The sequence below is a fragment of the Ovis aries genome, chromosome 4 (genome assembly GCF_016772045.2).
Source record: "Ovis aries strain OAR_USU_Benz2616 breed Rambouillet chromosome 4, ARS-UI_Ramb_v3.0, whole genome shotgun sequence".
Classification (NCBI taxonomy): domain Eukaryota; kingdom Metazoa; phylum Chordata; class Mammalia; order Artiodactyla; family Bovidae; genus Ovis; species Ovis aries.
The window spans coordinates 80,632,237-80,655,072 of NC_056057.1; the positions used below are offsets into that span (position 1 = coordinate 80,632,237).

The 22,836-nt window shown below is 41.3% G+C and overlaps 1 protein-coding gene across 1 annotated transcript in view; it reads left to right on the forward strand.

Moving 5' to 3' along the window:
• The window catches only part of GLI3 (GLI family zinc finger 3), a 314,174-nt gene that overhangs the window by 209,454 nt on the left and 81,884 nt on the right, over positions 1–22,836 (forward strand). The window contains exons 6-7 of the mRNA XM_060415080.1: positions 3,536–3,682; positions 8,543–8,744. Of these exons, the coding sequence (XP_060271063.1) occupies positions 3,536–3,682; positions 8,543–8,744 (349 nt within the window). The remainder of the gene's footprint in view (positions 1–3,535; positions 3,683–8,542; positions 8,745–22,836) is intronic.

A 22,836-nucleotide genomic window follows, 5' to 3' on the forward strand; every position in this document is an offset into this window, starting at 1 on the left:
AAATCAACTATACCCCAAAACAACAACAAAAAACTTTTTAATGTCCCTTTGGTTCAGAGAGCACATTTCCCATTTCATGAACACATATACAAACTCACCTGTCTGCAGTTGCTAGAATCTGTGTTAAGGCTCAGAATGGCTTAAGCTGTACTGATGACAAGTAGAGAAGTGTGAGTTCTCTGCAGCAAACCACAAATTGCTGGTGCTTGTGTAGGCGCACATGTACTCTGGCTTACCCAGCAGTGTTTGCCCCTGCACAGCCTGTATTCTCCATGCACACACTTCCCAGGGCTGATTGTACATGGTGGGGATAGTAGGTAGAAGCAGCCTGAAATTTCTCAGTAAATATTAACCCAGTCATACTTCCAGGAGTGGCTGGGCTCCAGCAACAGCTGCTGACTCACTGTTTTTTCCCCTCTGATTCATTGCAGTGGATATACTTGTATAGTACCCAAGCAAGAAGTTTTGCCATTTGGACAAGATGCACACTTTAAAAATAAAACTGTAAAAGAGTGAGATCGGAGTTTGTTCTGCTTTGGATTTGGTTTTCCAGTGGGAAAAATGGAGAGTCACCTCCATAGAATACATGGGACTCCATGACAGTGACTCTCAAGAACAGAGGGAAAGAGGGTAGACAGGTCAGCTGATGATGGGCTTGGAATGATGCCTGGCTTCCAGAAATTTAGCGGGGCCACTGAAGGTGGTACCTCTAGTTAAAGCATCTTATCATCTGCTTTTCATAGTGTTTGATGATAAGTATGAATAAAACATTTTTTATTAGTTCTGCATCTTTTGTCCTGACTCACAGGAGGCCAATTAATACCCAAAGTCAAGTCACTCATATTTGTCTCTTGTGGTCCATGATTTTTGTATATATCTATCTTTATGATGTATGAAAAGTAAGAAATATAAAGAAGAATAAATGAAAGATAATATAAGATATATAAAAGAATATTTAAAAAGGATGAAATAATACCACTTGTAGCAACATGTTGGACCTAGAGATGACCTACTAATTGAAGTTAGACTGAGAAAGACAAATACATCACTTATAAGTGGACTCTTAAAAAAAAAAAGATACAGGTCAACTTATTTACAGGCTTCCCAGGTGGCACAGTGATAAAAAATCTAGCCGCCATTGCAGGAGATGGTAGAGATGCAAGTTCGATCCCTGGGCTGGAAGGATCCCCTGGGGGAGGAAATGGCCAACCACTCTAGTATTCTTGCCTGAAAAGTTCCATGGACAGAGCAACCTGGTGAGCTACAGTCCATGGGGTTGCAGAGTCAGATGAGATTGAGTGCGCACGTGTGCGCGCATGCAACTTATTTACAAAACAAAAATAGACTCATAGACTTAGAAAACAAACATGGTTTGGGAAAGAGGGTAGGAGGGATAAATTAGGAATTTGGTGTTAATAGATACACACTACTATATGTAAAATAGATAAACAATGTACTGTATAGTACAGAGAACTAGTAATATATTCTATATCTTATATACATATACTGGAAAAGAATATGAAAAAAATACATGTGTATATATAACTGAATCACTTTGCTATATATCTGAAACTAATATAACATTGTAAATCAACTATACTTCAGTAAATAAAAAGTATTTGAACACAAATATAAAGCATACCTAGACCTGTTGCTAGTATGCCAGTGTTTCTACATTTTAATGATAAAACTAGCTTTTATTTTTCCAATGTTATGTGCTAGGCACTTTCCATGCACCATCGCCTTCACTCCTCCCAGCAACTTCCTAAAGAGGTGGAGCTGGGATTTGTATCTAGATCTTAGTGCCTCTGGAGCTGACCCTCAGAACTGCTATAGTGCCTGCAGCTTTATGTGCCTGCAGCTTTGGCACATAAATTGTCTGGTGAAAACCAATCATTATCCCCTTCTTATAGAGCTGATGCTTGCCAGTAAATTGCTCCAGATTGATAGGTATATTTCTTCTTGATTTTGAAATGAAAGAAAAAAGAACTTTAAAATTATGGAACACAAAATTGCAGCTTACCACTCAGGCATGTGTTATTAAATTCGGGCTGTGCTGCCTTTTCTACTCATGGTCCTGGGTCCTCCAGCTACTGAGAGCTGACTCAGACCCTCTTGCCAGAAAGCTTAGGGAAGTATTTTAAATATGTCAGGAACGTCATTGTAGTTATCTAAGTTGTCTACTACTGTAAGAAATATGGGGGAAAAATGTGAACATACAGTGATTCTATATAGTCAGTTCAGTTGCACAGTCATGTCCAACTCTTTGAGACCCCACGGACTGCAGCACACTAAGCTTCCCTGTCCATCACCAACTCCCGGAGCTTGCTCAAATTCATGTCCATCAAGTTGGTGATGCCATCCAACCATCTCATCCTCTGTCATCCCCTTCTCCTCCTGCCTTCAATCTTTCCCAGCATCAGGATCTTTTCCAATGAGTCAGCTCTTCACATCAGGTGGCCAAAGTACTGGAGTTTCAGCTTCAGTATCAGTTCTTCCAGTGAATAGTCAGGACTGATTTCCTTTAGGATGGACTGGTTGGATCTCCTTGCTGTCCAAGAGACTCTCAAGAGTCTTCTTCAACACCGCAGTTCAAAAGCATCAATTCTTCGATGCTCAGCTTTCTTTATAGTCCAGCTCTAACATCCATACATGACTACTGGAAAAACCAGAGCTTTGACTAGAAGGACCTTTGTTGGCAAAGTAATGTCTCTGCTTATTAATATGCTGTCTAGGTTGGTTGTAGCATTTCTTCCAAAGAGCAAGTGTCTTTAAATTTCATGGCTGCAGCCACCATCTACAGTGATTTTGAAAGTGAAGTCACTCAGTTGTGTCCAACTCTTTGTGACCCCATGGACTGTAGCATACCAGATTCCTCCTTCCATGTGATCTTCCAGGCAAGAGTACTGGAGTGGGTTGCCGTTTCCTTCTCCAAGTGATTTTGAAGCCCAAGAAAATAGTGTGTCACCGTTTCCATTTGATATAAGACACTTTTCTTTTGGGGAGCAAACAGAGGAATGAGTGTACAGATAAATGCACATATGTGAATTAATCATTGTTTATTGGAATCTAGATGCTGTACAATGTTGTGTTAGTTTCTGCTGCACAGCAAAGTGGGCCAGCTATGTGTATATATATATCCCTTATTTTTCGGATTTCCTTCCCATTTAGGTCACCACAGAGTACTTGGTAGAGGTCCCTGTGCTATACACAGGTTCTCATTAGTTATCTATTTTATATGTAGTAGTGTATATATGCCAGTCTTAGTGATTTCTTGAAACTAACCTCAAAAGTTTTATCATGTACTTGATTTTTTTTCTGTGTTTTTTCTTCAGTTTTATTTTCTAATCAATGATATCAGGGAATCTTAAGTGAAAGCGCAGTTTGAGTTAAAGAAGTTTTCCTAGAACAAACCGTGAAAGGAATGGCTCTGTGGGCTGTGTGACACATGGCTTTTGGGGTATCTCAAGAAAAGCTTCTTGTTGACCTTCTTCCAACTGGTAACCACGCTTTTCTTGTCTCCTCTTCCATCCAGCCCCCCACGCCGGAGTCAGCCCAGCAGAATATTATCATCAGATGGCCCTGTTAGCTGGCCAGCGCAGCCCCTATGCAGACATCATTCCCTCCGCTGCCACCGCCGGTGCAGGGGCCCTCCACATGGAGTATCTTCACGCCATGGATAGTAAGTGGCTGGGCTGTCTTCTGTAGCCCCGGGCATGGCCAAGCTAATGCATGAAAGGGAGAGGAAGGTACTAAGATGAGTTGATTACCCAACTTTCCAAAGCAGAGAAGGAGGAGGCACCACCAGTATTTGGGGCTCTGGTTTGCTTGGTTTGCCAGGAAATTCCCACAGACTTGGCCATTGAAACTTGCCAATTTGCTCACCTTATGTCAATGAACTGAAAGATGCAGGCAATTATAATTTGGCAGATTCAAAAAAACACTAGTCGGCTCTGATTGTCTTGGTAGCAGAATAAGGGAATGTGTTTGGTTAGATGAATGTGCTTTTGACCAACCATTTCTTGATTTTATATATTTTATGCTTTAAAAATTAACTTAAAGAGACCTATACTTGATTTCATGTTTTTCATAGGCTTATTTTTTTCTTATTTTCCTGCTACGTTTTCTTTTTTAAAAAATGCTATTTTAAGTGACTCTAGGTCTTATTTATTTAATTTATTTTTGGCTACGCTGTCTTCATTGCTTTGTGCAGGCTTTCTCTAGTTGTTGCAAACAAGGGCTACTCTTTGTTGTTGTGTGCACTCCTGTGTTTTCTTTATGTTAAAAAATTCTATCTCACTGAGACCTCTTATATAGGAAACAGAAATCATTTCCACATCAGAAAGGGCTACTTTTAGCACCTCACAGTGGAGGAAACTGGGATCATTGGATGCACTTTAAATGACTTACTTTTGGACCCCTCAAGGATTATGATGACCACTTTAGCGCCACTTCTTTAGACTAGAGGTACAGATGAGAACCTGTGATTATCATTTCTCAGAACATCTAAGAGTTTTTAATCCTTTAGGTTCCCATCCATTTACTAGGCGCTAGGAAGTGAAGCCAAAGTATCATCTGAGGTGTACATAATGAAGCCCTTTGAATACGAAGATAATATGAGTTTGAGGAGGACATATGCTAAAGATTTTGCTTGTTTCTTCTAGTAGCAGTGATTAATTTGTGCTTCTCTATCTAGAGGCTGTTTAGATTCTTCTGTGATGATGAGTGGACCTTGGTCCACTCTCTAGCAGTGGTTAACAGTTCAGCTCTCAGATTTACAATAGACAGAAGATGATTGGCCCACACAGTGTAAACCCTACGCTCTGGTCCCCTTAGTAACTTAGCTGGGTTACACAGGAACACTGCTTGGGTGGGTTTCTGTTGGGGAGTTCATTACCACACCCAAAGTGAAAGAAATATGTGACATCTTCCACAGGGATTTTGTGGTTCTGCTTTGTAGAAGAAAGAGTTTCCATTGCAGATTCATCATGACCACGTTTCAATTAGGGGTTGTTGAAAAAAAAAAAAAAGTTGAGTGTTATTATGCAAATCAGTTATTTAAAAATCTGCAAATAAAGAATTAAAATAAGAGAGACTCCTTGGAAGGTCAACCCATATTACCTTCTCTATTTGATGAGAATGTGTTTAGTCAGGCAATGGCGGTTTTTATCTAAATAAAGGATGAAGCTACCCTTTTACTTAGTAAAAACTAATTAAAGGCATTTTAATTTGCCAGAGTATATGGTAAATTGATTGTCATTAAGTAGGAATTTAGATATCCTATTATTCATCACATAAAAAGAAACCTCCTTTTTCTTTGTCAGAATCTTTCATTAGAATAGAGAAACAAAACAATTAACAGAAAGCCAGAGCGGGAAATCAGTGTTAGAACAATGAGACTGCTCAGGCTTATATTTAGGAGGAAACAGTAGAGACCCGGGCCACTTCTCTTTCAGCTGTTTTGAAACCCTTACCTTGTAGTTTAGCTGTTCCTTTCAACAGGGGATCCCAAATCACTGTCCTAAACGCTGATGACTTTCTTTGCTTGGTTGCTAGGGGGTTGGGAAGAGCATAATAAAGGGTTGGAAAGCATTTAAAAAGTACTATATCCCTGCCCTCTGAAGTAGTTGAAGTAGCATTTAGCTTAACGGGACATAAAGAGAATGTTCTTCTGTTTTATTTTTTTTTAATCATTTTATTTATTTAAGTGGCTGTGCTGAATCTTAGTTGCATCATGGCATGTGGGATTTTTTTCTTTTTAAGTTGTATCATGCATGATCTTTAGTTGCCTCATGCAAGCTCTTAGTTGCAGTATGTGGGATCTAGTTCCCTGACAGGGAATCAAACCCAGGCCCCTTGCATTGGGAGCGTGGAGTCTTGGTCACTGGATTTCCAGAGAGGGCCCCTGTTCTTATGTATTAAATATAAAACCTATGAGATTTTTTTCAAGGGAGAAGCGAAATGAGGTTAAATTTCTACATTGGCTCTACAGTAGTGAAAGCAGAGCCAGCCTGGGATCGAGTGGGTCATTCACTCCACTGTAACAAATCTTCAGGACTCATCGGTTGGCAGAAAAGCAGCAATAATCTGGGCTCAGATGAGCACCTGACTTTTAAATGTGCCAACAGTGGGCGTACGAGGGTTTCAGCCAGCTTCAGGTTAGAGTATTCCTACGTTGGGCATTAGAATGAACAAGCCTGTTTTATGGCTCTAATTCCACCTTTTGGGATTCTAGTGACTTTTAAAGATAGGAGAGCAAGTAATCCCTATAGGGAATATCCTAGAGAAATCCTAAATGCTCCTGAAAACCACACTGTTTATATGGTGGAAACTGACTTAACTAAGTGCCCATCTTGGAGAGGAAAACAGAGGAGATGGACTAACCAGGCCTTAGGGAACCATGAGCTTCCATGAAAGGCCTTGGGCTCTGTCTTCAGATGATGTGAGAGGTTATAAGCCCCAGTGTTTCATAGCAAGCATCAGATGACCCCCTCATCTAGTTAGTGATTTAAATCAGGGCATCAGCTCTGTCTGGAATGTCCTGCTACTTCTAACTCTGCGAGGGATCATTGAGTCTCATTGAGAATGGTTACTGTCAAGGATGATATTGAAGTTGACCAGAAGTCTGGTTTGTCCTTGGAGTCCTTTGGAAGTGGCATGCATTTCCTCACTGGAAAACTTCTTGAATGGGATTATCCTCTCATAGTGAGTAAATATGAAACATTTATGTGTAAAGCTGATGTCATAATAAAAGATGCTGGTTTAGGCAATTAACTGCTGTGAACACAGTGGGACTGCTATTTTTGTACTCACATGGCCTGAATCATGTGGGTCATGAAACTTCTAAATGAAGAAATTCAATTTTCAATGTGCCTGAAAGAAGGATTTGAGTAGGGACCACATTTGTCATTCAAATTGGTTTACCAGTTTTATATTCATGGATGGTACTAAGTTCCAGTTTATGATTTGTTTTTTATTAGCTATAAAGTATGCCTATTTATCTCTATAATAATATCTGTAAGTCTTTCATAGTCATCTATTGCATTTCGTTAAATTATCTTAAATCATTTTGGATTGTTTTCTTGTGTCAAAGTTCACCTCTGATGAAGAAAATATTCCCAATTAGTTTTCTATAGACCAGGTACCCAGACATTTTTCTATAAAGAAGTCTTACCCTCTACTACTGTTTTCTGTGTACCCCAAGTTGCCATGTCCCTGTAAGCAGATGTACCCATTCTTTGAAACAGAAACCCTCCATTCTTTCTCAAAAGTAATTATATGTGATTTGCCTCTTACCTAGTAGGATTATATTCTCATTCTGTCATTAAACTTAGTTTGCTCACTCTGTAATGTAAATGTGACCTTAGAAAAGGCAGGAGTGGGCCTGTGGGCCACATTTATAGTTATGCTCTGAAATCTAGATCTCTACCAAATTGCAGGCAAATGGGCATTTAATTTTTAACTCTTTGTGTAACAAGCATTGTGTTAAGTTGGCAGGCATTTCAGTGTGACTTACTAACCTCTAGAACAGAACTTCATCAGTGGAATCTTCTTGAAGTCTCAAAACTCTAATAAATGCATAGAATTAATTGATTGATTGATTGATTGATCTAATAACCAGAGAATTAAAATTGACTCATGTTATCTTATTATAATGCTTAGAGGGTCCCTCCCAACCTGCCCTTGGAAAATGGGTAAACAAACCATAGTCCCAAGCTTTTAAATGTTTCTTGGGACTTAGGCTGTTAGATATGGGGAATTTAAGGCAGGGTCCTTCAGTTTGGGCACTGCTAGGACTAGATGAATCTTCATGATGGGGGCCTGCCCTGCATATCCCCGGGTGTGCAGTAACTTCCCTACCCTCTTGATCTTTCAAGCACCCCCTGAGTTGTGATAACCCAAATATCTCCAGATGTTGTCACATGTCCCCTGGGGGCAAAATCTATTCCCACCCCTCCATCGAGAACCATTAATTTAGGATAATGTATTTATCAGTTTTTTCAGTAAAGCCATAAATAGTCTGTGATCAGATAGCTACAGAAATCATGGGGAAATGAAGGCATAACTAAGCTGGATTTTTTTTATCTTAGGGTACTTTAATTCATTTTTCCCCTTTGGCTGATTGCTTTAAAGCCATGCGTGTTGGGAGTGGGGAGGATGGGTGCGATGTGACTGTGGGAACCACTGTCTTTGTCGCTTGTGGTGAATTAATGATGAGAATATCTAAGCAGCCGTCAGATTCATAAATCAGTGGAAATGAGAGGGATAACACATAAAAGTCTTTCCCTTTTGTTTAGCAATTTATCATTTTGCCTGCACATTAATAAACAAAGCTCCCCTGAGGTAAGTCCCTGGAAGATGAATATTTCTCCCTAATTTCCTCAATTGTAGCCAGTAGATCACAAGCGGGAAGAGAAAGGTACTTGTCACCACTGGTCGCTGGCTTCTTATCCTCTAGTTCTTCCATGAGGGGTAATAGGAATAGATAACAGGTACCAAATCCAGCCACAGGTAATCAGATTCTGTTTTGTTTATATAACAGGCACCAGATTCCCCAGCCCTAGGCTGTCAGCCCGGCCGAGCCGAAAACGTACACTGTCCATATCGCCACTGTCCGATCACAGCTTTGACCTTCAGACCATGATAAGAACATCTCCCAACTCCCTGGTCACAATTCTCAATAATTCCCGCAGCAGCTCTTCAGCAAGTGGCTCCTATGGCCACTTATCTGCAAGTGCAATCAGGTATGTATTTTCCCTAAATCCATGATACGTTTCTTTAATAAAATATCACTGCTTGCCTGCACCTATGTTTGCGGTACGGACTGCCTACAAGGTAGAATTACAGCAGGACACTGGGATTGACCTGAGATGGGGATCCAGGTTAAATTTCACTACAGTGGGTTCCAGAGCCAATTATTGTGCCGAAAAGACTTATTTGCAGATGTTAGTTAGCAGCCCGTAAAGAGAAATAGTAGTTCTTTGGGAATGAAGAAATCCACTCCATAGAGACAGTGAGAATGGGGATCTTTTTTCCCCTTACTAGTTATAGTTCCCGAGAGGAAAAACCGACTTCACACCTGGTTTGGGGACAATTGCAAAGACAGGACAGAAATCAAAAGACCAGATGTGAGTCTTGACTCACAGGGTAAAGGTGTGTTTTGAGAGGAAGAAAGAAAAAGGGACAGCAGGGTGGATTTTGTTGACCATATTGAGCGGCGTGCGGGATCTTAGTTCCCCAAACAGTGATTGAACCTGTGCCCCCTGCATTGGGAGCTCAGAGTCTTAGCCACTGGACCACCAGGAAAGTCCTGACAGCAGAACTTTTGCCGGATGGCTTTTGCATCCACTCTTCGGTAGTGAATCTTGGTGGTGATTTCCGGGAGGTCTGGAGCCCCATAGGCTGCCTGCGTGGAGGGGGTGGGTCTCTGTCAACCTCGGGTTTGCACATCGTGTCCTTCTTACCATGAGCCTGTGGAGACCGTCGTTTTGTACCTCTGGGCCTTAGGGGAGGTGTTTTAACTTTCCAGTGACTGTTGATCGTTGGAAAACCCAACAATTCCAAAACGGAATACCAAGGCGCTTTTTTTTGTCGTTCTGTTTTTAAATAAATCTCTTTCAAACTTCAAAAAAAAAAAGAAAAAAAGAAAACCCTGACAGCAGGGATTTTAGTCTAAAGGAATTGATGCAACTTCCATGATGGATATACATATTAGGAAAACTCTAACAGTCCAGAAAAATGTTGGCGGTAGTCACATACAATATATACTGGAAATGATGAATACCGTTATTTTTTTCTGTAAGTTTCCATTACAGTTTTAATTCTTTGCTAGTTCAGTTATCAGCAGTCTCCTTCGGCAGGCACATTCAGTTCAGTTTGGTTGCTGTTGTGTCTGACTCTTTGCCACCCCATGGACTGCAGCATTACCAGGCTTCCCTATTCATCACCAACTTCCAGAGCTTGCTGCAACTCGTCCGTCGAGTCGGTGATGCCATCGAACCATCTCATCATCTGTTGTCCGCTTCTCCTGCCTTCAATCTTTCCCAGCATCAGGGTCTTTTCCATTGAGTCAGTTCTTTGCACCAGGTGACCAAAGTATTGGAATTTCAGCTTCAGCATCAAGTGTTCAAATATTATAAATCTCCATTTTGATATGATGTCATTTTTCTGCTGCATCTGTTCTTTTAATACAGTCAAGAAAGTATGGAAACATGGAACAGAATAAATAACCCTGTTTGCATGATAGACTTGTGGTGCTGGAGAAGACTCCTGAGAGTCTCTTGAACGGCACAGAGATCAAACCAGTCAATCCGAAAGGAAATCAACCCCGGAATATTCATTGGAAGGATTGATGCTGAAGCTGAAGCTGCAATATTTCAGTCACCTGATGTGAAGAGACGACTCACTGGAAAAGACCTTGATGCTGGGAAAGATTGAAGGCAGGAGGAGAAGGGGGAGACAGAGAGTGAGATGGTTGGATAGCATCACTGACTTCTATGGATGTGAGTTTGAGCAAACTCTGGGAAATGGTGAAGGACAAGGAAGCCTGACAGGGAAGTGCTGCAGTCCAGGGGTTGCAAAGAGTCTGACTTGATTCAGTGACTGAATAACAACAACAACATGATAGCAATTGGTACCTACAGAGGGGTCCTGGGGTAGTTTCAGTATTAGCTGATGTAGTCTTAAGATTCGCTTTAAAGTCAGGCAGAACCAGCTGTCCAAACCATACTCGCCTACTGGCTCAGAAGTTCCGCCTTCACATTTGTAAACTACAGACAAGATTCCCACTATAGGGGAAAGGGGTAACTTTTATTAAAGCTGGTGTGGATGGTCAGTACCTGGATGTAGACCGCTACCCAAGGGCAGAACCTCAGGAGAACCAGCCTTGATGATCTGTCCAGAAGATGAGCCACCAGGGCCTGGCCATGCTATGCTGTAATCACCCCAGTCTGGCTCTGAGGAGTGTGCTCATCTCCAACCATGGCTTGGCTGCTCTGCACTCCTGGCAAGTTTCCCTGGGATCATAGATTGCCACTGACCATATCTCAGTCTGCTGAAATCATGTCATTATTATGTGGCTTGCCTAGAACTCATAGCAATGGGGCACACAGTGAAATTCACAGGAGTGATATTTGTTTCTTCATTTCTTCATTTGAATTTTTATTTCGTCTTTGTTTTTCTTCCCTTGTGCTTTCTGTCCAGCTACTGTGACTTTATAAGGCCTCTAAAGGATTTAGATGAGAAAATGGTGCCAGATGGTCGTGATGCCGTCTTTAATTTGTACCCCAGCATCTTCACCAGCTTCTTAATCTCCTTCCCTTCTCTAGATAATTTAGTATCAGTCCTTAAGAAACTGCCAGTATCCTGACTTGGAATGGTCGTTGTCCCCTGCCACCAAGGAACTACAATGGACCTGGTTATTCTCATTGGAGCTGGAAGCAGAGACCCTAATTCAGTTCCCAAGAAACCTGTTTGCAGTCAAATGGCTAGGGCCATCAGGCTCTCAGGTCACCCTTGCCTTTGGCTCTTCACCAGTCCCTCTTCACTCTTGCAGCCGGACTTCTCGTTCTTCAATACACAGCCACTGTGTGTTAAGATAAGGCATAGCTTTAGATGCATATAAAGTAATACAGATAACCCAAGATGAGGTCGCCTTGCCATAATAATACATTTATTAGAAGAATTACAATCGGCACCACCTGCCAGGCTTTTAGCTGGAATAACATTAGTGCTTCTCTAGCCCTGTTCCAAGTTTCACTTGGCGAAATCTGAAGACTGACTGGAGGACTCCTCAGTAAGTGGGAGGACTGGTGGATGACAGGGAGGGAAGCTGCATGAAGAGATACACACAGGGTAACTTTCTCAAGAGGGAAAGATGCAGAAGCAAAGGTGAATTTACAATGCAGCTCATCTCTGCTTTGTACCCAGGGGCATGGTTGGTGTGAGATGCTCTTACCGATGTCATCTCATGGCAGTTTTGGAAAGCGTAGTGTTACTCTTGTTTCACGCATAAGCGCAGAGGGTCTTTGTGAGAGGACCAGCCGTCCGATCGTTTGCTTTTTAATTTGCACCAGACACATTTGACTTTTACATTTGACTTGTGCGTGTTTTCTAATCTTCTAATCTTCTCATGTGGACAGTGCATATAGTAATGGTGTCAGTTCAGTTTCTAAAGATATGTTTCAATGTGTGAAGACACACGTTCAGTTTTCTAAAAAGTGTCCTTCACATGCACGTTCCTGTTCCAGTGCTCTTCTCCAAGAGGCTGACAATACATGGACCTCTGTTTAAAATTCCCCTGTTGACTTGCTCATCTGGTAGTTTGCTATATGTCTTCCTCCACTGGGACACAAAGGCCAGAAGGTGTAGGACTGTGATACCTTGTTCAAGGCCACTCTCCCCACACCGTTACATCTGCGCCCTGTCACCTTGACAGCACTCCACAGATATTTCTGGAGTGAATAAATGAAGGAGCTCTTTAATGAGCCATTAGAATTCTAATCACCCTCCTTATTAAAAGGAACTTTCTCTGTGGTGGATGAATGATTTTTGTTGTCAGAAAGTTATAGTCTGTATGAATATAGTAATGTATCCATAAGTTGATAGATGTATAGAAATGCAGAGGGATGAATACAAAATAAAGGGCTACAAAAGCAAATGCCCATCTTCAGTTTGTATATGGTTTTTGCACGTGTGCCTGCTAAGTCGCTTTAGTTGTGTCTGACTCTTTGCGACCCCATGGACCGCAGCCTACCAGGCTCCTCTGTCCATGGGATTTTGCAGGCAAGAATACTGGAGTGGGTTGCCATGCCCTTCTCCAAGGGATCGTCCCCACCCAGGGATCAAACTCACTTCTCTTATGTCTCCTGGATTGGCAGTCAGTTTCTTTACAGTGGTGCCACCTGGGAAGCCCATTTGATTCTTACGTTGATGTATCTACTTAATAATTTAGACTGCTATAAAAATTCCATATAGACCACATATTTATTCATAAAAACCCATCTACATGTTAAGAAATGGTTCCTGATTATGTCTGACTTATTAAGACATTTCTAAGACAATCATTTAAAAAATAACTCTATGCACTTGGAAAGGATGTTGTGAAATATTGTCTCAAAAAGATTTAAACTCACCATCACCCTGAGAAATGCCATCTAAGACTTGATGAGTCACATTTATCCAATACAGTCTGTATCCTCTGAATGGTAAAGGCCAGTTTTTATCCAGTTAATAGTGTTAAATTAGAAATAGTTTGACCTCTGCTAATACCTTCCCCTAGAAATAGAGGAAAGATTGTTCCAACTGACTCTCATCTTTCATTTTCTAGGAAACCTAAATGAAATGAAGAAGTGAGTAATCCATTCATTTCTAACTCACCAGTTAAAGCTTTCTCACTTTGGATTTAATGGCAAAAATGAAGAAGGCTTCACATCATTAGCAATTTCAGGTCTGGCTCAGCTAGGACAGATATCTCGGTGAAAATGAGAGCTGAGTGCCCAGAAGTGCGGCCTCACAAATGAGTGTGTGTTTTCTGTGGCTAGTACTGCCCAGCTCTGCCTGGTGACCAGAGGACGGAAGCATCAGCCCTGCTGGAGGCTCTGGAGTAAGGATGCAGTTGGCAGCTCCAGTGCCATTTCCGGAGCAGAGTAGGAACCAGTGCAGCTTGACACTGCATTGTTACCTGCTATGAGTCAACTCATTTGTGTCTGAGAAACAACTCGAAATGAGTTGGGTGGGAAACACTGGAGAATAGATGAATGAATCCAGAGCCAAATAACCAAAGTCCTTAAAATTCTGATTGCATCTTTTAAAAATTATGAGACAACGTTCTCTTCCCCCAGAATCAATGAAAATAATAAATCCTGACTAAAAAGGATACTTTGCATTTATTCCCAGATGTGACCATTGGTTTTAGGTAGTACTTCATTTAATCTACTACTCACTTATTCCCCAAATATTTTACTGCAATTTCAGCTGTGTGCTGGTCACTGTGCTGGGCATGAGGGCTGCATAGATGAATGAGAGACATGATCCCTGTCCTCATGGAACTCATGGAAGAGAAAGGCTTCCAATCAGATACAAAGTGAGGATGTTTGGAGACTACCAGCAACCTAGGAAGCAGATGAGGCAAAGCACAAGGTTGGAGGTGGGCAGGGCCAGGTGGTGTATAGTTGTGGACTGTTGATCCAAGGCCTATAGCAAGGCTTGGGCCCCAGGGAGGGTGTGTTGTTTTAGAGACCAGGGAGCTCAGGGAAGTTTGTGGACTGAATCAAAGGCACTTAGCCACTTACTTGGCTAAACCTGCCAGGTCTCACTGTGGATCTCCTTTTGTTTCCCTTCTTTCTCTCTTAAAAATCCTCCGGTGGGACACATGACTAAAGGGATTGGTAGGAAATGCTATTTATAATAGGAATATAATCATGTCTGGTGATGCTTTTAAAACATCGATGATGTTTTTCTAACTATGTCTGCATGACTGGCCAGTTACATGATTTGGGTTGTTGTTGTTGTGCTTGTGCTCAGTCATGTCTGACTCTTTGTGACTATTTACCATTAACTTCATGGTAAATGAAGTTAATTTACCATGTTAGTTTCAAGTATACACCAAACTGATTCAGTTACATAGATGTGTGTGTGTGTGTGTGTGGGTGTGTGTGGGTGTGGGTGTGTGGGTGTGTGGGTGTGTGGGTGTGTGGGTGTGCGTGCACGTGTGCATATGTATTCTTTTTCAGATATTATTCCATTATGGATTATTATAAGATATTGAGTATAGGTCACTGTGCTACATATTAAGTACTTGCTGTTTATCCATTTTATATATAGTTCAGTTCAGTTCAGTTCAGTCGCTCAGTCGTGTCCAACTCTTTGCGACCCCATGAATCGCAGCACGCCAGGCCTCCCTGTCCATCACCAACTCCCGGAGTTCACTCAGACTCACGTCCATCAAGTCAGTGATGCCATCCAGCCATCTCATCCTCTGTCGTCCCCTTCTCCTCCTGCCCCCAATCCCTCCCAGCATCAAAGTCTTTTCCAATGAGTCAGCTCTTCTCATGAGGTGGCCAAAGTACGGGAGTTTCAGCTTTAGCATCATTCCTTCCAAAGAAATCCCAGGGTTGATCTCCTTCAGAAAGGACTGGTTGGATCTCCTTGCAGTCCAAGGGACTCTCAAGAGTCTTCTCCAACACCACAGTTCAAAAGCATCAATTCTTCAGCACTCAGCCTTCTTCACAGTCCAACTCTCACATCCATACATGACCACAGGAAAAACCATAGCCTTGACTAGACGGACCTTAGTTGGCAAAGTAATGTCTCTGCTTTTGAATATACTATCTAGGTTAGTCATAACTTTTCTTCCAAGGAGTAAGCGACTTTTAATTTCATGGCTGCAATCACCATCTGCAGTGATTTTGGAGCCCAGAAAAATAAAAGTCTGCCACTGTTTCCACTATTTCTCCATCTATTTCCCATGAAGTGATGGGACCGGATGCCATGATCTTCGTTTTCTGAATGGTGAGTTTTAAGCCAACTTTTTCACTCTCCTCTTTCACTTTCATCAAGAGGCATTTTAGTTCCTCTTCACTTTCTGCCATAAGGGTGGTGTCATCTGCGTATCTGAGGTTATTGATATTTCTCCCAGCAGTCTTGATTCCAGCTTGTGTTTCTTCCAGTCCAGCGTTTCTCATTATGTACTCTGCATAGAAGTTAAACAAGCAGGGTGACAATATACAGCCTTGACATACTCCTTTTCCTATTTGGAACCAGTCTGAGTAGTGTGCATATATTAATCCCAAGCCTTCTAATTTATTCCTTCCAGCCCTGCTTTCCCCTTTGGTAACCATAACTTTGTTTTCCATGTCTATGAGTCTGTTTCTTTTTGTAAATAAGTTCATTTGTGTGTTTTTAGATTCCACATTTAAAAGATATCATATGATATTTGTCTTTCTCTGTCTTACTTCACTTACCACGATCGTCTCTAGGTCCATCTATGTTGCCGCAAATGGCATTATTTCATTCTCTTATGGCTGAGGAATATTCCATTGTGTATATATACCACATCTTTATCCATTCCTCTGTCAATGGACGTTTAGACTACAGCATGAAGTTTCTTAATCCCAGTGCCCAACCTGAAGAAATGCATTATAAAAGCATCACATGAGTTTCTTCTAAGTATCGTTTAAAATTTCATATCTGAACAGAACTGACCAAATAGGGCAGTAGAAAAAAAATGTGTGTATAGGTTGCTAGCATTGATTTTACTTTAAAAATATTTCCTAAGAATCTATCAGTTCAGTTCAGTTCAGTCGCTCAGTCGTGTCTGACTCTTTGCGAATAGTTGCCACATATTCATCATTCCTCCTCACTTTGGGCAAGAGAGGGTGCCTCTGTGACTCGGGCTCTCCTGTGACCACCGGCGTCAGGATTCCGCAGTGGTTCTCACATCAACCTCAGGGCAGCCCGGCTCCATGCTGAGTTCTCCAGGTCAGGGAGGGCTTCTAGAGATGAACCTGGAAACTGATGATGAGCCTTTCTGTTGAAGCCAGTGTAGATAAAATGCGTGGAGTATTAATCACTCTGTCCTGGGCAACACCCTACACCCTGATCCCACATTAACACAGAGGACCTGTGGTATGGAGACTCAATGGAAGGAGATGTTCCATGCAGCTCTAAGGAAAACCTATGTATTTTTTTTAGGGAATGGGTAGATGCCATGTGGACTCAAGTCATTAAACAGTAAGATAGAAACTTTGACCTGTAAGCATGACATGGCTGGGTGATCCGACCTCTTGCCATCTTTCTTATAATTCCAAGTTTTTAAAATTCACTTTTACTTAGAAACAGGTCTTTTAAATATTGTGATCAGCTCTATTTACTCTACTAGTATAAAAGACTACAGCAGAACTCGTCCCCTAATGTGTGTTAATCACTCAGTTGTGTCCAACTCTTTGTGACCTCATGGACTGTAGCCCACCAGGCTCCTCTGCCCATGGAATTCTCCAGACAAGAATACTGGCGTGAGTTGCCATTCCCTTCTCCAGGGATTGTTCCGACCCAGAGATCGAACCTGAGTTTCCTGCATTGCAGGCAGATTCTTTACCATCTGAGCCACTCAGCTTTGTTCATTGTACTATTATTAATTTATCCAGCCCATCCCTATCCTCTTCAGTTCAGTTCAGTCACTCAGTTTTATCTGGCTCTTTGCAACCCCGTGGACTGCAGCATGCCAGACTTCCCTGTCCATCACCAACTCCTGGAGCCTGCTCAAATGTCCATAGAGTTGGTGATGCTATCCAACTGCCTCACCCTCTGTCGTCCCCTTCTCCTCCCATCTTCAGTCTTTCCCAGCATCAGGGTCTTTTTCAATTAGTCAGTTCTTCGTATCAGGTGGCCAAATTATTGGAGCTTCAGCTTCAACATCAGTCCTTCCAATGAATATTCAGGACTGATTTCCTTCAGGATTGACAGATTTGATCTCCTTGCAGTCCAAGGGCCTCTTAAGAGTCTTCTCCAACACCACAGTTCAAAAGCATCAATTCTTTGGCACTCAGCTTTCTTTATAGTCCAACTCTCACATCCAAACATGACTACTGGAAAAACCATAGCTCTGACTAGACAGACCTTTGTCAGCAAATAATGCCTTTGCTTTTTAATATGCTGTCTAGGTTGGTCATAGCTTTTCTTCCAAGGAGCAAGTACCTTTTAATTTCATGGCTGCAGTCACCATCTGCAGTGATTTTGGAGCCCCCCAAAATAAAGTCTGTCACTGTTTCCATTGTTTCCCCATCTATTTGCCCTGAAGTGATGGGACTGGATGCCATGATCTTAATTTTTTCATCCTCCACTATATGTAGAATTCTTGAAGTGTTTCTAAAATACATTATGGATTTGTCTCATATGCTATTTTATTATTATAATTTTAAAAATTATTTATTTACTTATTTGTTTTATAGTAGGTCCTTGTTGGTTATTTGTTTTAAATATAGCAATATGTACATGTCAGTCCTAAACTTGCATACTATTTTAACCAGTTTTAATATATTTGACTTGAATATTAATGACTTTGAAATACTTGTATGTATAGTAGGGTTGGATACATCTTAACAAATGATCTTCTACAATATGAACTTTTAGTGTCTCCCACTTATATGTTATTTCTATAATTTATTATCAATTTACAGATAGATCAGAGGAGTTCTGTACAAATGTTGACTCACATCGCTTCCTTGGTGTGAAAAGAAAAATATTTTTTGTGAAAGTCAAGCATGTGTTTGGATTTCAAAGTTATATATATATCAATTATAATTAATATGTAACTTTCCAGTTACAAGTAATTATTTTATTCTTTGGCTATATAAAAGGGGGTCTGTAAAAAGTACTCAGCTAAAACTTATTGAATTAGTGAATAAGGGAATGGATTTTATGGTATTTATTAAAAAATTTTTAAATTGAAGTATAGTTGATTTATGCTGCTAAGTCGCTTCAGTCGTGTCCGACTCTGTGTGACCCCATAGACAGCAGCCCACCAGGCTCCCCCGTCCCTGGGATTCTTAAGGCAAGAACACTGGAGTGGGTTGCTATTTCCTTCTCCAGTGCATGAAAGTGAAAAGTGAAAATGAAGGCGCTCAGTCATGTCTGACTCTTCGCAACGCAATGGACCGCAGCCTACCATGCTCCTCCATCCATGGGATTTTCCAGGCAAGAGTACTGGAGTGGGGTGCCATTGCCTTCTCCGAGTTGATTTATAGTGTTGTGTTAATTACTATTGTATAGCAAACTGATTCAGTTATTCATTTATATACATTAATATATATTTTAGTTGCTTAACATCCTTTCTTTCTACTTACACCCCAGATTTCAACCAGATTGGCCACAGCTGTTGAAACTCTGAGGCAGAAGAGTTCCAGATAAGGGAGAGATTTCTGGGCTATTTACTGTGATATTAAGAGAAGATCCAGTTTGCAAAATTGGACCCCACTTTGTGGAAGAATATTGACAAAACATTACTTCTGATTTGTGATGGAGAATAAATGCATCCAAACTTTCTTAACGATTCAGACTTTAGGAATTTTAATGTTAAATTTTTGGAAAATAGTGGTTCCCACTGAGACAATAATTGCTGATCGCTTTTAATTCAGAGCAGAGTTAAAACTTTTAGCTCAGTTGGTTAGTTCTTTTAGTTCAGTTAAAAGAACTGAACTTTTAGCTCAGCTCAGAGCAAAGACTTAAAGGGAAACTGAGTCAGTAGTTATCATGATTTAGAATTCTGTCCTCGAGTCACTGCCTACAGTGGCATGCATGCTTCCTCTCAGGTATTATATAAAACAAGGTCTTCCAGAACCAGTTTTAATGGGTAGAAATTATGTTTGGTGGATGAAGACACCACACACACTATGATAAGGTATCAAAAATTCACATTTTTCTCAATTCCTTATCTTCAGAAAACTACAGGGCAAATTAACATTAATTAGTTTATTCTAACTTTTTTTTCCTTTTCTAATTTTTTAAAAATTTTGCTGGAGTATAGTTGATGTATAATGTGTGTTAGTTACAGGTGTGCAGTATAGTGATTCAGTTATGCATATATATATATATATATTCATTTGTTTTCAGATTCTTTATCCCAAAACGGTTATTACAAAATATTCTAATTGTTGTCCTAGAAAAGTGTTTCTCAGAGTGTCTCTCTGGAAGCTCCTGCAAATATTGCCACAAACCATACCTGGGGTGGGACTTTTGAAATGCACACTAACAATTCCAGGGGATCCTGGGGCTGTACTCCTCAGACTTTATGACCTTGACACTTTCTTTTCCTCCATAGCGCTTACTTTTGGGTTGTTATCTCAGAAGGACTGTGACTATGTTAGAGCATTCATTGGGAGGATCTAGGCCGTCTAACACTTTCTACAGATTTTATTGACTGAGTATAAATTAACAGTTGTAAGTCACATTCTTATAAAAATGTTTGCATGCTTTTAATTATCCCATCTTTCATGTAGTCATTTAGAAAAGAAGTGAATGATATTATAAATTTTTAAATTACTCTTACCAAATGTTGAGTGAAGAAAATTTAAAATTCAGAACATAAACTTAATTGCTCTTCAAGTGATCCATTGGAAAGAGCAGGGTGAGCAGAAATGTAAAGGCTTTGGGGTCATATAGCTCAGGTGGACCAAGGACTCTGTCCTTCTTGAAATAAGACAGAGCAATGTATAAAACATTTCAACAATGTCAGTACTTCATATTTCTAGGAAATTATGGAACAAAGTATGAACTGTTTAGGAAGATTTATTTTCAGGGTTTCTAAAAATAGAATTTGTTGTCATTATTTAGTCGGTAAGTTGTGTCCACCTCTTCTGCGACCCCATGAACTGTAGCCTGCTAAGATACTCTGTCTGTGGGATTTTCAAGAATACTGGAGTGGGTTGCCATTTCTTCTTCCAGGGGATCCTCCCAACCTATAAATCTAACCTGGGTTTCCTGGGCATCTCCTGCATTGCAGACAGATTGTTTTACCACTGAACTTTACTTTTCAAAGACAATTTCAACCTCTGTAATCAGCAGCTTGTCCTCGGCTACTGAAGTTCCGCAGAGACACACAGATCTAGTTACTAGCTTTGCACTGTTTGATAAATGTTGTCAAATTGCTTTTTTTTGAAGTGACTGTTCTGAGGGGGATGGGCAGAATAATGCCCCCCCATAAATGCCACATCTTACTCCCTGGAATCTGTAAGTGTATTATCTTACACAGCAAAAGGAATTATGTGGCTGTGATTCAGTTAAACATTTTAGGAAGAGGAGATGATTCCGTACCATGTAGGTGGCCCAATATAACCACAGCGGTCCTTGTAAGAGAGAGGTGGGATGGTGTCAGAGTTAGAGGGAGTCACAGGAGGTTGGAGTGAAGTGGGGCCACGAGCTGAGGATGCAGGCAATCTCTAGAAGCAGGAAGAGGCCAGGTGCCCAGAGACTCCAGAGGAATGCAGTACTGCCTCCCCATTTGAGGATTCTGACCTCTGGAGCTATAAGAGGGCAGCGTTGTTGTTTGGTCCCTAAGTCGTGTCTGACTGACTCTTTGTGACCCCATGGACTGCAGCACGCCAAGCTCCCCCATCTTTCACTGTCTCCCAGAGTTTGCTTAGATTAATATCCATTGAGTCGGTAATGCTACCTGATCATCACGTCTTCTGCCGCTCTTTTCTCCTTTTTCCTTCAGTCTTTCCCAGCATTCAGTTCATTTCAGTCGCTCAGTCGTGTCCGACTCTTTGCGACCCCATGAATCGCAGCACGCCAGGCCTCCCTGTCCATCACTATCTCCCGGAGTTCACTCAAACTCACATCCATCGAGTCGGTGATGCCATCCAGCCATCTCATCCTCTGTCGTCCCCTTCTCCTCCTGCCCACAATCCCTCCCAGCATCAGAGTCTTTTCCAATGAGTCAACTCTTTGCATGTGAAGAGGTGGCCAAAGTACTGGAGTTTCAGCTTTAGCATCATTCCTTCCAAAGAACACCCAGGGCTGATCTCCTTTAGAATGGACTAGTTGGATCTCCTTGCAGTCCAAGGGACTCTCAAGAGTCTTCTCCAACACCACAGTTCAAAAGCATCAATTCTTTGGCACTCAGCTTTCTTCACAGTCCAACTCTCACATCCATACATGACCATTGGAAAAACCATAGCCTTGACTAGACGGACCTTTGTTGGCAAAGTAATGTCTCTGCTTTTGAATATGCTATCTAGGTTGGTCATAACTTTCCCTCCGAGGAGTAAGCATCTTTTAATTTCATGGCTGCAGTCACCATCTTCTGTGATTTTGTAGCCCCCCAAAATAAAGTCTGACACTGCTTCCACTGTTTCCCCATCTATTTCCCATGAAATGATGGGACCAGATGCCATGATCTTTGTTTTCTGAATGTAGAGCTTTAAGCCAACTTTTTCACTCTCCTCTTTCACTTTCATCAAGAGGCTTTTTAGTCCCAACATTAGGATCCTTTCCAGTGAGTTGGCTCTTCACATCATGTGACCAAAGTATTGGAGCTTCAGCTTCAGCATCAGTCCTTCCAATGAATATTCAGGGTTGATTTCTTTTAGGATTGACTGGTTTGATCTCCTTGCAGTCCAAGGCACTTTCAAGAGTCTTCTCTGCACCACAATTCAAAAGCATCAATTCTTTGGTGCTCAGCCTTCCGTATGGTCCAACTCTCACATCCATACATGACTACTGAAAAAACCATGACTTGGACTATACAGACCTTTGTTGGCAAAGTGATGTCTCTGCTTTTTAATGTCCTGTCTAAGTTTGTCATAGCTCTCCTTCCAAGGAGCAAGTGTCTTTTAATTTCATGGCTGCAGTCACTGTCCACAGTTATTTTGGAGCCCAACAAAAGAAAATCTGTGACTCCCTTTTTCCCCATTTATTTGCCATGAAGTGATGGGACCAGTTGCCATGATCTTAGTTTTTTCAGTGTTGAATGTTAAGCCAGCTTTTTCACTCTCCTCTTTCACCCCCATCAAGAGGCTCTTTAGTTCCTCTTCACTTCCTGCCGTTAGTGTGGTATCATCTGCGTATCTGAGGTGGTTGATATTTCTTCCAGCAATCTTGATTGCATCTTGTATTTCTCAAGACAGCAAGTATATTTTGTTTTTAAACAACTAAACTTGTGGTGATGTGTTGCAACGGCAACTCATACCTTGAGAGAGTGGTTCTGTCACTCATCAACTCATCTTGAGGGGCTGCCCTGTTCCTGGCAGTGTTCCGGGCACCAGGGGTTAGTGAAGAACAAGACAGGCCAGGGCCCAGCTCCCCCAAACCTAACATTTGGCTGTTGCTGCTGCTAAGTCG